Consider the following 14,395-nt stretch of genomic DNA (forward strand, 5'->3'; position numbering starts at 1 on the left):
TGAAGTATTCAATGTTTATTTTAATAGTTCAATATTTACTTAAAGAGTGCGCGAAACATACTTTTAAGTATACAAATACCAAGACCATTTCACAAAAAAATAAAATCTGAAATTTTGCAAAAGTGGTGCCATCTAGCGAGAGTTAGGTTTTGAGTAACCTAGGCGAACCACCTTAAGGTAAACTAAAATTTTGGCAACCGTATTGTGATCTAAAAAAGCGCTACGACTTTTCAAAAATTCCGTTCTCTGAGACTACTGCACCTTAAAATAGCGAAGTTCCTTATACTTTTGTGCAGCAAACCGGCAGTTCCTAGACTGTTTGGGGCGTATTTAACACCGGCACTCAAATTAAAGTATTTTTCTTATATTGGTAGATATAAATTATGATAAAAAGAATTATGTATTAAAAAGTAAGTTATAATACCATTAAAAAATTAATTTTTAGTTTAATTATTTTGTTAATTTTTTTTTTCAAGTTACATTTAAAAGTTCATATAAATTTGCAAATTCGATTATTAAAAAATTATTGCGTTTGTCAAAAAATTAAATTTTTATACATGTTTTTATCTATAAGTAATTAATGTTATATGTAATACATTAATTCTCTGAAAATACATAGAGGTTCACAGCTTGACATTAGAACAGTCATAACATCGACATAGATAGAGAAATGGAGGACACAAACATTTGCTTTTTATTATTAGGTATTTGATTACCTAGGTAGGTATATTGAATGCCTAGCAAAATAAAATACGAGAAACATTGCATACAGGATGTCTATGCAACTTTGCCTTTTAACCTTTACTATTCTCATTGTTCTTATTAGAATCTGCTCAGATTAGAAAAGTTCTTTTTTAACTAGCGCCTTGACTTATCCGACAGTTAGAACTCTTATTAAAAAAGTACTTTTTATACAACGGAGATTCATTTAGAGCTGACACTTTGTCCTAGCTCAATATGTTTTCTATTTTATAACTTTTGACATGTAACGTAAAAACTTGGTAAGTAGTGTAGGTACTTTCAATGTAAATAATATTACTGATGTCACATTAATAATGTAGGTATATTAAAACCTCGAAGTCACAATGTCGTTGGTATTAGATAATTTTACTCAATGATATAGTGAAACATTAATCAAAACATTTTTATTTTATTTTATTTTATTTATTATTAGTTTTTAGTTTTAATTTAGTTTTATTTTATAGATAAGTTAGTTTATTTTCATTTATATATTTGTATCTACCTTATAAATAAATATATAGGAAGTAAAAAAAAATCAAAACATCATTATAAAATTAGTTTACAGTACATATGGTCCTATTTTTCCACAGTAGTGCGTGAAATAGCACTTTTCGTGCGTATGTCAAAAGTTTAAAGGGCCATATCTACGGTCAAGTACTGTAAAACGTTGTACGATACACATGCAAGTAGGTAATAAGCAACTCGTGTCGATTTAAAACACTCCCTTCGGTCGTGTTTTAATTTATCGCCACTCGTTTCGAATTTCCTCTTTTCCGCACTTGTATCGTAAATAACTATTCCAATATCATCCGAAGATGATCCCTATTAGACAAGCGTCGTTTGACGTATCGTGTTCATCTCCCGTTGATGTGGGAAAAATCATAACTTCTAGAATACGATGTTAAAATTTGTTACAATGTCAAAATTTGACATAGTTAGGTGACAACCAAACCAAACCGAACTACCCCGAGTTCAGAGTTGAGTTTTGGTTGTACCCAATGATATTATCGAATCAAAACTTGATAGACTCAGATAGACTCAACATGCAATAATATCAACTGTTGATTTGACGTGGATACGAAATCTGACAGTTGTACGTGCTGAATTTGGCCCCAGGCCTGATATCTCAATGACTTTAATATCCCATGTATTTTATTATTTATACAACTATGTAGTACATTAGGTATATTTCCCGCATGGTACGTAACTAGGTACGTAATAAGTTTCCCAAACGGTTTCCGTGGAAATTAGTGCTTACCGGGAATTCCAAGAAGGAATACCGGAGCGAGGCTCAACATGAAAGTTGCAGCAAACTATTAGAAGTTGAGCCCTATCGTGATAGCCTCTGCCGGGTGCATTGAATAATAACTTAGTTAAACCAGGTAGCTCGGCTTCTCTTGCAGCTGTGCGAACAGGTGACTTCATAAACCTCACTCCATAATCCATAGTTTCACCTATATTTTATGAATACACATCAGCATTACTGCACTCGTATCGTAAACTAACATTTGAGGGCCTGTATTTCATAAGATTATCGCGTTATCTTTGTTTTTACCTAATGATTGTGTTATTTAGTCTGGAGTCTGGACATGATGTTTATCATGTGAAATATTGTAAAGTTTGAATTTTGCCTTGGTAGGTAAAAAATAAATAGATTCATAATTATGCAGAAAAAACACAATAATTTTATTAAAAAAATATAACAGGACTTGAGAACATAAATTAAAATTTTGCACAGCATCGATAGTCACTTGTTTGTAAATGGACATAAATAAACATCGAAGATATTCATTCAGTAGTGATAACCATTGTTATAACTTCCACTCTTGTAGGATCCATCATCCCTGAAAAGAAGAAAGATAAACATTTTAAGTATGGTGTAAATGGGAAAGTTATTAAAACTGGTAATTTTTTTTTTGGCGGTTGTATGCAGGGTTAGTCGATTTGAACGACCGACCCTCCCCATAGACAAAAAAATTAAAAAGAAAAAGATTACACAACAGAACACGATACAGAATTATTGCCCATTAACGCCCTTATACTATTCTTGTTACATTCTGTATGTATAAAGGCAATGGATACCTCGTTTGGGTCCATGACTGTTGCGTGATATGTAAGTTTTACAGGTTAAGTAGGTAGAGTACTTACGATGAAGGATTCTGCCTGTTGAACTGCAGGGACTTCAGGATGGCCTCCGGGATGGGGGGTGGGGTGGGGATGTGGGAGCCTACGGGATGGAAGCCGTTCTCGTCGGCCGTGTAGGTCAGCGACACCTGCTGGCCGTCGGGGGCGGTGTAGGAGAAGGCGCCGTCCGCCGTCACCGCGGGGCCCTCGGGCCCCTGGGCGCGGGGGGATCCGTTCTCATGGGCCCTGATGCCGTTGCCGGTCTCATAGCTGGAAATAACAAATAATCATCAGACCTTGTTTGACGATTCAAAGACATTCAGCGCTAAACAATATAAACAACCCAATTGCCATTTGTACATTGTTGTATAATTATATTTTGTGCAATGAAGTTTAAATAAATAATTATAAGGAAGTGAAAAAGTGAACAATTTAATACGATTATAATATAAAATATAATCTTAAAATATTCTGCCCTTTTCAGCCCTCTTCTAAACTTTAATGCACGTAATCGAAGTGAATTTCAGAAATTCTGTAATGGACGAGTTTTAAGAGACTTCCGTAGCCAACGTAAGTAATCCTCTTGCTAGTCCAATAATACGGTTACCGAAGTAAAGTTGTGCGTACCGCTGGAGGAAACTCTTGGCAGCTTAAGTAAATACAACAAGTTGAAGTTGCATTACGTACCACTCGTAGCACTTTAAAAGGTTACCTTTGAACGAGCTAGAAGATGTTTGAAAACTGTAAAAATTGATTACTTTATAGCTTGAAGTAACATTGGATACTTTCAAGGGAGTCTTGTACAGATACCTTGCATCTAAAATTAATATAGCATTAACTTTTACTTTTTAAACCTAACCTGAATATCTTTTGTATTATTACGAGATGGCAACAGGTTACAGGATCGAATATGACCTACTGGGTACAGACTACACAATCAAATCGCGAATAATAATTCGATAGGATCTGTATCGCGATGCATGCTTTTTATTTGTTACGTATTAGATTAGGCTTGTATTTCAACACAAGATATTCATTCACCTGTATCTGTAGTTTCCGTCTCCATTGTTCACGTTCTCGTAACTCAGGATAGGTATGTGCGCGCCGCCGCCGAAGCCCCCGCTGTAGCCACCGTTGTAGCCACCGTTAGAGCCTCCGAACTGCTGGGACCGGAAGTGCTCGGCCGAAGCCACCGCTAGGACAGCGAGAGATACTACTATCTGTAACAAGAAAATACACTTGAAGATTTAAAAAATACAGGGGTTACATTATTATAACCTGTCATTATTAAGCCAATTCATGTCATTCCATCAACGACTCCCTTGGCATTTTAATTTATAAGCGCTAGTCGGACTAAATGTTTATTTCTTAAATGCGTCGGTTAAGTTCGATTCTTTGATTGATGCTATGCAATAGGTTGTTTATACTGAATTCGTAGGGTGGATCCTGCCCACTTCTCCTGAATCATCCTGTATATTGTTTTATATCACACAACTTTGTGTAAATAACTTTTGTTTTTATACTCGTAGTTTATACTGGCAACTGATTGCTAAGTGTTATTTTGTAGGAGCTGCTGCTGCAAATGCTGAAATTCAGGCTAGGTAGATACCCATTAAGCGAATATGAAGACTGAAGCCAAGCTGAAGACATCCAAATAATATAAAGCACAAACCTTCAGAGAGCACATTTTTGCAGATTATTAAATAGTTTCCTAATAAATCTCAGAAAGTGATATCTGTTAGAAATGTGATGATAGAATGATGATACCGAAGCTGTGCAAGTTTTTATATGGATCTTCACCGTGTTTTCGTAAGAGTCCTTGCCCTTCTGAGTTGTGAACAGCGCCGCCTATGCCCCCCGCTGACTGTTGTGTCGATTGTTGTTGATAAGGTGTTCACGAACTGTGCGATTAGCGAAACCCTGAACTTATTTTGCACCTAGTCTGGCAGAGCGGTGCGTGCCGTCATGTTTGTCCTGTAGTACCTATTCAAAATATTGATTGAACGAAAACTATTAGAAGAATTAGAATAAATTAAATTATTTTTCAGAAAATATTTTAATTTGTTTTTATTTCAAGTAGAAACACTACTACCTCCTAAGGCTATCCTCCTAAGGTTTAGATTATAAACTGAAATAAATGTCATATACTAAGAAAAAGTGACCAAGGTCTCCAGTGCCCCAGGCTGGGGCCTTATTCGACAAGCGACATTTGACGTCTTGTGTTGAACTTCCGTTGAATCTGAACAATCCTGTGTCAAAATTTGACATTAGCAATCCATAGTTAGGTGACAACCAGACCAAACCATTATAAACCTTAAAGTAGTAATAAAACAAAGTTGATATTTGTTGAATTATTGGTTGTACCAAAGGCTATTATCCGCACTTGATGAACATACGATTCATTCAACTGTTGAATTGAAGTGGACGCGAAATCTGACAATTGTACATGTCGAATAGGGGCCCTGGAATCGAACCAGCGTCCTCCTGCTATCGCGGTAGGTGCCTAAACAAATACTGTTAAAATTAAAATAAATTGGAATAATACATTCCACCTATTTAGTGAAACCGGCGAACTTTGTTTTGGAGGGTTAATGTCATCATTTATAAAATCATGTTTCAAGGGACTGAGTACTTAGGTACATGGTCTACGAGAAAATAAATAAAATAAATAGGTAAATATTTGTGGACAATCTTACACAAATCGACCTAGCTCCAAACGAAGTAAAACTTCTACTATGGGTACTAAGCGATGATATAGATTTAGATATCCTTACCGGGATTTGAACCCGGGACCATTGGCTTCATAGGCAGGATGACTATACCCACTAGACCAGACTGGTCGTCAGTTTATAATTCGTCAGTACGGACGTCTCTTTGCTCGAATTGTTGTGTTGACTGCATTGAGCAGTGCCGTAAGTTTGCGTGTGAGTAAGGGCTGAAAGGGCGCGTCCAGTATCCATAAAGTTGATAGGGCAGACGGTTCTGGGCCACTGGGCCGATTTTACCCATTTATTGTGTAAACTATGTATAAAATAAATACTCATTCCTCACCCTATAAAGAGGAGGTTAAGATAGTTTTCTATATATTTATTAAAAAAATCAAGAAATAAAAAGGGTGCTAAAGTGGCTAAACCCAGGGCATCTGCCCTCTACTTCTTTAGGATATTAGGATCACGAACTGTAATGTAGTTAAGAATAACAATATGTAAATAACCTTAACTGACCATAAATAAAGACTATATGTAACTTTTAGAACTAAATAGACTAGTATTTGTAGATGATTGAAATTGTTTTACAGCAGTCATGAAATCAAGTTTTACAAATATACAGTAGAAAAAAACCGACTTCTTAAAAAGGTTGATATAAATTATTGGCTGGTAATTAATTGATCACCAGATATAATATAATTAATCAATTTCGTCACCTTTTTAGTGTTCCGTACAAAACTTTGTTTACGGAACACTTACTTATGGGATCACTTCGGTCTTGCAAATCAGTTAAATACGTTTTTCTCAGAGACCGTTTGACATAGATACCTAAAATTTGGAACAGTTATAGCAATTACCACCACTCATATTGTAAATAAGTCAAAACTGCTTATTTCTTATTAAAGGGGGAAATTTAGGGGGTTGAGAGGGGTAGGCTGAAACTTTTTTCATTTGTAAGAATCGTGTGGGGTACCATTAGAAAGCTTGCAAAAAATTGAGTCGATGGACTGATTTTGACTTCATTTTAGACTGCAATAGTTTCGTCAAAAAATGCATTTAAAGTTGCAAGTTTTCATACAAAAATTTTCACCTCTGTCCTGGCGATTTTCGCGAAAACTATAGCTAACAGGCAGCTGACCAGTCAATACCCAACTTAAAGAAGCATGGAGACGGCGGGAAAATTATCAGCTTAACTTTATCTTTATTAGTTTTTCAACTGCAGCTTGACCTTTGGTTGCTTAGGGCTAGCTAACTGATGCTTACACTGGTCAATTCATATTTAGCGAGAAACATCCTTAGTTTATGGCATAAAAAATAATGAGTTCTAAATTCAAATTGAAGGAGTATACATTTAAGGTAATGAGTTCTAAATTCAAATTGAAGGAGTATACATGTAAGGTATTATAGGCCAAGCGCGCACCACGTTTTTATTTTTTGTGACACGATTTTAGAATCGCAGAAAATTCACTGCGCGCACTGCGATGAAAAACTCGACGATTTGTTCATTCTCAACATGGATTTCGTACCAGTCGCTTGTCATGAAACGTGTCTTTAATATGCGATTGCTGTATGACTTTGAGCATTTATAACACAAAGGTGATCCCCGTCTATTTCCATAATTAAATGGTCAACATCTAGCGTCTCATTTTGAGACTCCATTGGAGATGCAGGTGCCGAGATGTTGGGGTTTGGAGAGCGAAATGCCGACTGAGGTCCGGCCGGGGTGCGATTTTATTATCATAGTGCGCGCGGGGCCATACAACTCCGCATGCTGCAATTCACTTTGCGACAATCGCGTCGCGAACAATCGCGGAAAAATGTGACAAATCACAATTTTAAAATCGCAGCGATTTTTTTGACGCATATGCGCGCACTAACATATAAACACATACGTTGCATTTCTGCGACAAAATTATCGCAGGACAAAAAATCGTGGTGCGCACTTGGCCTTACTCTAAATTATTATAATACATCAAGCATTCGCGAGATGCTCGACTTCGGTATTCACAAACAAAGCAATAGTACAATAATCTAACTAAATGCAAAGGCCGAAGGAGCGATTCGAAGATCCGAAGCGTCCGACAGACGCGCGCCTCCCGTAACTTTTCAAAGTATTTTTAAGTACAAGTGTCTAAGTCGCAAGATCCAAAGGCTGAAGTCGCATTGGGCCGAAAGCCCGAAGCATCCAGGAGGTCAGTTCTAAACACAGGTAATTAATACAAGTGTCTAAATGCGAAGGCCGGAGGCCCGAAGCCTGCAAGATGTCAGTGGTTAAACACAGAACTGACAGCCTGGACGCTTCGGGCCTTCGGCCCTACGCGGAGCTCGGGCTTCGGCCTTCGCATTTAGATACTTATACTATTGTTCTGTGTTTAAGTACTAACATCCTGGACGCTTCGGGCCTTCGGCCCTACGCGGAGCTCGGCCTTCGGCTTTCGCATTTAGACACTTGTACTATTGCTCTGTGCTAAAGCGATGACATTTTGCTAAAGCTCGGCCTTCGGCCTTCGCACTTAGACACTTTGTACTATTATTCTTTGTGTGTAGTTGAATACGGTATCCTAAAAACAGGCAAACAACCTCTGTAAAATGTAACGATGCGAGCGGTACGGCTACCATCAGTTTGGCATTGACATAAACGCTACCGTGGGCGTGAACGTAATTTACTTTCTATGCATCTCGCTCGTACTGACATATTAGTGCGAAAGAGATATACCTATAGGAAGTAAATTACGTTCACGATATCGTTTATGTCAATGCCAAACTGATGGTAGCCGTACGGAACACTAAATGCCTCGAGCTATCTCGGGCTTGGCCAAATTATTTCTAGTTGCATTTCGTTTCTGTAAGGGTCGCAGTTCTAACCTAACTACCCTAACCCACTTAGGTATATAGTCTAGTGGCATTTCGTTTCTGTAAGGGTCGCAGTTCTAACTCCTCGGGTCCGAGTCCGGGTCCGAGTCCGGGTCCGGGTCCGAGTCCGGGTCCGAGGCCGGGTCCCAGTCAAAATCGAAATTGAAATCGCCAAACGTGTACGATGCATCGTTGAAGAGTTCCGTTCTGATCATCATCAGCAGTTCCACTTCCACTTCATCAAATGAGACAGTTTTTAATGTAAATGCTTAATTTTCTGATGAAAATACAAAAATCCCTATACGTGTGCCTTTAAGATTTGAGGAGTTCCGTCGATTCCTCATGGAGTCATGGTCCATGGATCCCATCATTAAAACTCAAGCTTGACAAAAATGTGGCCTAAAAAACTTAACTTGCTTAACAAACAACAAAGAGGACGCATCGCCAAAGTAGTCTACTCGAGAAACTGAAAACGGCGAAAAATAGATACTATACTCCTAAAAATACCTGTGATGCCTAGAAAAATTTACCTATACGAAGCATGTACGTGCACACAAAAAATATCAAAAGTTATATACAAAAAAGGCGGAAATAAGTAGATATTTTTTATTTCCCCAATATCTCAAAAAGTATAAATATTTAAGAAACCAAAATTAATATTATAAAAGAGGAGGAGTATATATCATATTACCCACTAAAACATTTCATACTTGCTGAACTGTAACTCCATTATTTATACTTTTTATTCAACGCGAATACAGTCTCCTCCGCGCCTCATTTTCGGGAAACGCGCGCGGCGGCGTGAAAAAGCAAGGAAGTACGTAACATTAAATATTATCATAAAAGTATTAAATATTCATTGAAAAATTTGAAAAAATTATAAAACATGTCAGAAAATGTACTATGTACTTGTAGAAATTTTCAACAAGTTAGGCAATTGTTAAGTAACAATTTTTTCTGGAAATTCCTTCTTTATTGAAAACAAAGAAATGTGTAAATAAATGTAGTATTTTAATATCGCTTTCTAGAGCTCTACTCGTATATCCGCTTAATAAGATCTCATTATAAATCACATTTAGTTTTGGTATTTCTATTTTTCGCCGTTTTTAGTTTCTTGAGTTCATCAAGGATTCACCAGTTTCATCACAATGTATCGTGACGTCATACGATACATTTCTTTCTATTAGGTTGTAGAATCTGTGCGGAAAAAAGGAGTCATGAAATATAAGGTATATTAACTATTTAAACTAATATGTAGATACATATTCTATGATTCTTATCTTTCCGCGGGACTCCAACTGTACATCTCCAAACATCTTTACAAACCAACACTCGAAAAATATATTTAACTTGACCTTATTTTCAGTGTCTTAGAGGCGCATAATATATTATTGGAACGTTGGCTTGTAAACATGTTTATGAAGTCGATTTTACATACCGAATAGTTTTATGTCTGCTAAGGAGAAGCTGATATTAATCGTTATTACTAATTAATGTGCAATTGGAGTGCAAGTAAGGGTAACATTCCATTTCTGACCGCAGCTGCACTACTAGTACGAACGCGTCGGTATTATTGTCAATGTCCATAGTAAAATGAATAACAGTGCTGCTGTCGTTGGAAATGGAGGTCACTTAAGGGTCACTCCATGTCCTGTTCATATAATATAAGTACCATATATTATATTCATTACCAAATTTACTAATATGTATGTAAAAGCACATAACTAATTCCACAATTGCTTTAATAAATAAAAAATACTTTATTATATACTCAAACATAATTTATTCGTCTTGCATATTTACATCATAAAACTAACTAAACTAACGAATTAGTGCTAGGTCGTGGTATCACAGTCCTTGGTGAGGTGAGTTAGTGTCAAGGGGTGAGATCAGTAGTGGTAGCCGCCGGAACCGCCGTGGCCGCCGTTGCCGCTGGGGTTGTACTGGCCCTCGCTGCAAAATAATATTAAGTGTGAATATATAAAGATGTAAAAGAATACCTGTTATCATCTAGTAATTATGAATATATTTTATAAAACGTAACTTTAATGTAACATGTGTACAATTCTATAACATACCTATGTAGTGCATTAGTCCGAACTCTAGCTGTAAACAAGCCATTTTTGGCTTAGCAGTTAAGAAACATGAAACTCTGCGATTCATTTAATTGTTTAGAACTTTAATAAAAAAAAATCCTTTTTACAAGCTTTTATTTAGTTTCACCTGACCGTTGTCTATCGGTCTGTAATCAAATCTTGCAAGTTAAATTTGATCCACTTCGCGGTTTCCGATTGAGCTAAATTTTTGCATGCATGTATAAATCGGATGACAATGCAATATTATGGTACCATCGAGCTGATCTGATGATGGAGACAGGAGGTGGCCATAGGAACACTGTGATGAAACAACGCAACCTAATTGTGTTAGGGGTTTTTAGAATTGCCTCGATAAGTATTAGTTGTCTGTCGTAAGAAAAGTACAGTCAGCGATAAAAGCTTGTACCAAAAATTATATTTTTGCCAAAAACTTATTTACTGTGGGACACACACATTATCAAGCCCAACAATTATTATTCGGAAGGTCAGCTGGCGGCAGTTTAAAATACTGGAGTTAAAAATACTGAACTAAGAGATGTATACCTTACCCAGGGGAACATTGCGCCGTGGAACGCCAATATTTATCACAGGAGAGCACTACAAAATGCATTTCACCGTATTATTTAAGTACCTAGCGCAATCTTGTGATATGTTTATTTTAATTTTTATTTCCTTTTATACAGTGATGTTTTATGTATCTAGTACCTATAAATATCTAGTAGGTACAGCAGAATTATTGCGAGATTTATTAGCATAGACTTACGAAGAAGGATTGCGCTTGTTGAACTCGATGGACTTGAGGATCGCGTCCGGGATGGGGGGTGGGGTGGGGATGTGGGAGCCTACGGGATGGAAGCCGTTCTGGTCGGCGGTGTAGGAGATGGAGATCTGCTGGCCGTCAGGCGCGGTGTAGGAGAACCCTCCCTCCGCCGTGACAGCGGGGCCTTCGGGGCCGGGGGCGCGGGGGGCTCCGCTCTCCTGAGCTCTGATGCCGTTACCGGTCTCGTAGCTGTTGAAAAATGTATAACGTAATTTTAGACAGATTATAGCGCCGTATAATTAGAAAAAAACCGGTCAAGTGCGAGTCGGACTCGCGTTCCAAGCCGAACCCTTGGAACGCGAGTCCGACAAAGTACATTACTCAATTTTTAATAATGTATTTTTAAGGTTCCGTGCCTCAAAAGGAAAAAACGGAACCCTTATAGGATCACTCGTACGTCTGTCCAAAACATGTCCGTCTTAGGATCACAAACTTACATATGTGTACCAAATTTCAACTTAATTAATCCAGTAGTTTTGGAGAATATAGTCTGTGACGACGCACGAGTGATCCTATAAGGGTTCCGTTTTTTCCTTTTGAGGTACGGAACCCTAAAAAATAACGCCGTTGAAATGAACTACCGATTTTTCACTACACGCAAGTTTTAACTTTATAAATCAATTTTGTAATAAGCAGAGACGTCTGCTAATAAGTAGATACCAAAATCCAAAGAAATAAAGGAAATGTGGAATGATTCATTACTCTTGGCGTGTCGGCAACGAGTCGAGCTACTACTCCGGTATCTTAGGTACGGTCAACCAAGAAAGTGGTTTACCACTTTTCGACTCTATCAATCAGATGATAGATTCGAAAAGTGTTAGATCACTTTCTTGGCTGACTGTACCTACCAGCCCAACACGACAAAAGCGGGAGTAACGAGACAGAGTGTCTCTCTCTCTACTCTCTCTAGTAATATAAATTGAATTCAGTACCTAGACATATTTTTAATAACTAACTCTTTTAGAAAATATAAAAAAAAAAACAAATTTCCTAATTTTTAAGGCGCGTGTTTGTCTAATTTGTAGGTGCTGTGTCTAGTCCACACTTAGTTAATACCTACTTATTTTTTGTATTTAGTTTAGAGTTATCTTGAACATTACAGTCGCCGTCACATATATGTTTACACTATTGCACCTTATTACTAGTTTGCAGTGGCGGCGCGTCAAACATATCCATAGGCTAAAGCCGGAGCTAATTTGGCTTACATATTTTCTTTACAACTCTGCTCAAACGTCCAAAAACAAGCAAGCCGGTGGGAATCGACTTTTATGGACGCGCCGCCACTGCTAGTTTGTAATACGGTAAAAATGTAAACATATCTTTGACGTCGACTGTACATATATACTACACAATAAAATCAGGTTCGGCCTTACCTATAACGATAGCTGCCATCTCCATTGTTCACGTTCTCGAATTTGGTGATAGGGATGTTAGCTCCTCCGTGGGATCCGCCGAACGACCCGCCACTCGATCCCCCGAATGATCCCCCACTCGATCCCCCAAACGATCCTCCTCCGAAAGACCCCCCAGAACCCCCATGGGAACCGCCGACGTGCGGGGGGAGGTATTGCTGCTCCAACCGCCCGCAGCAGGCCACGGCCAGCAACGCCGCGAAGGACAATTTGAACTGAAAAAGAAAAACACATAAAATAGAATAGAATAATTTATTGATAATAATTACGAACACAGTATATGCACAGGAGGTGTCTGGTAAGCCCCAAGCTAGGCTGAGCCTGTATCTTGGGCCTTACCAAAAAGAGTATGTAAGTGTTGGAAAAATGAAATCTAGATAACTTAAAAATTATGTGTTAGTGGGTGATAAAGGTGTGAGAGTTGCGCTTGTGAGTGTGCGTGTGTTTGTTTTAAAATGCTAAATAGTCTTTTAAACTCTAATGATCTTCTTTGTTTTTGAAGAATGTTTTGGAATATAATGCAATTCTACATTACAAAGAGTATCTACGTAATCAGAATATGACTATTATGAATCGATAAAGTTACTAAAAGACTGGATCAAATTTTGTTGGATCATTAGGAACCCGTAAATTCAAAACAAAACGTAAGTCCAAAACAAAATCAAAATTTGATACTGCATTACGTATTTTGAGGATCTCCAGATCCTTAAAATTTTTCCATTAGGTACTTTTTTTATTTTTTAATCCCAGACGTTCTACTTTCGATGTGGAATTCAGGGATAACAATGGAACTCACCAGAGCAGTGGTCATAATAAGAGCAGTGCAATTAGGTGTTAACCTATTTCTCCGATGTTCAGCTGTTTACTGAATACTACCGCAGAGATGTTCCTCGTTTTATATTGCTCGCTTTTGCCCTTTCTCGGTTGCTTCACCTTGGTGCGTGCTCTGCCACTATCGCCGCATCCAAACGCCTCAAGCTTTTCTGACTTTAGACTGAAATTACTTTCCCGTTAAGGATATAGATATCCTTTTTTGGGGAACACGCGCTTTGGGTATGTGAATAGATTACAATTTGATACAACACATTATAATTTAAGGATACGTAGTTAGTTAACTAACTATAGTTGGTTACTTTTGCTGGGCATTTTCCGGAAATCGACATCTACTGTGCCTATTTTACGTGAAAAGAGGTAGCCCTACTTAAACCATCCCAGCTCGTCCACGAAACCTAGCAAGGTCTTCAGTTGCTAGCTGCCTCCTTCAGTGTGCAGGGATTCCCTGGGTATTTGCTCCTGTATACTTCTACCTGTTTACCGTCTAGGAGAATATGTTTTGTTGTTTCCTCTTCAGGAAAATAAGACCACGAATATTACGTATAGATTTTAAAATGATCTAAAACAACGCCATATAGTGTGCATGATAATTAGAGGCTCGATATATAGCATTTAATAAATAGGTATTATGTTTACGGTAAACTAAATCGAATAATGCGGCGACCTGAAAGTAAATAAATATAATATAAGTTAATTATGTATAGGTGAGGCAAAGGCACCTACATCAAAATTATTTATGTAGGTACTTTTGTTAGTTTAACTCATTTCAATTACTGTTAGCTTGGGAAATTATTGAAATGACAGGTG

At 37.6% G+C, this 14,395-nt stretch overlaps 2 protein-coding genes across 2 annotated transcripts; both read right to left on the reverse strand.

The window, feature by feature from the left end:
- Positions 1-2,882: 2,882 nt before the first annotated feature.
- LOC134667690 (pupal cuticle protein 20-like) lies at positions 2,883-4,706 on the reverse strand. The gene is made up of 3 exons (XM_063525111.1): positions 4,538-4,706; positions 3,907-4,085; positions 2,883-3,135 (listed from the first exon to the last, which is right to left on the reverse strand). The coding sequence occupies exons 1-3, from the start codon at positions 4,550-4,552 to the stop codon at positions 2,886-2,888; spliced, it is 444 nt and encodes a 147-aa protein (XP_063381181.1). The 5' UTR covers positions 4,553-4,706; the 3' UTR covers positions 2,883-2,885.
- A 5,492-nt stretch (positions 4,707-10,198) lies between these two features.
- On the reverse strand, positions 10,199-13,712 carry LOC134667691 (pupal cuticle protein 20-like). Its single transcript, XM_063525113.1, has 4 exons — positions 13,551-13,712; positions 12,716-12,969; positions 11,286-11,531; positions 10,199-10,379 (listed from the first exon to the last, which is right to left on the reverse strand). The coding sequence occupies exons 1-4, from the start codon at positions 13,563-13,565 to the stop codon at positions 10,316-10,318; spliced, it is 579 nt and encodes a 192-aa protein (XP_063381183.1). The 5' UTR covers positions 13,566-13,712; the 3' UTR covers positions 10,199-10,315.
- Positions 13,713-14,395: the final 683 nt, after the last annotated feature.

Source organism: Cydia fagiglandana, chromosome 9 (genome assembly GCF_963556715.1).
Source record: "Cydia fagiglandana chromosome 9, ilCydFagi1.1, whole genome shotgun sequence".
Classification (NCBI taxonomy): Eukaryota; Metazoa; Arthropoda; class Insecta; order Lepidoptera; family Tortricidae; genus Cydia; species Cydia fagiglandana.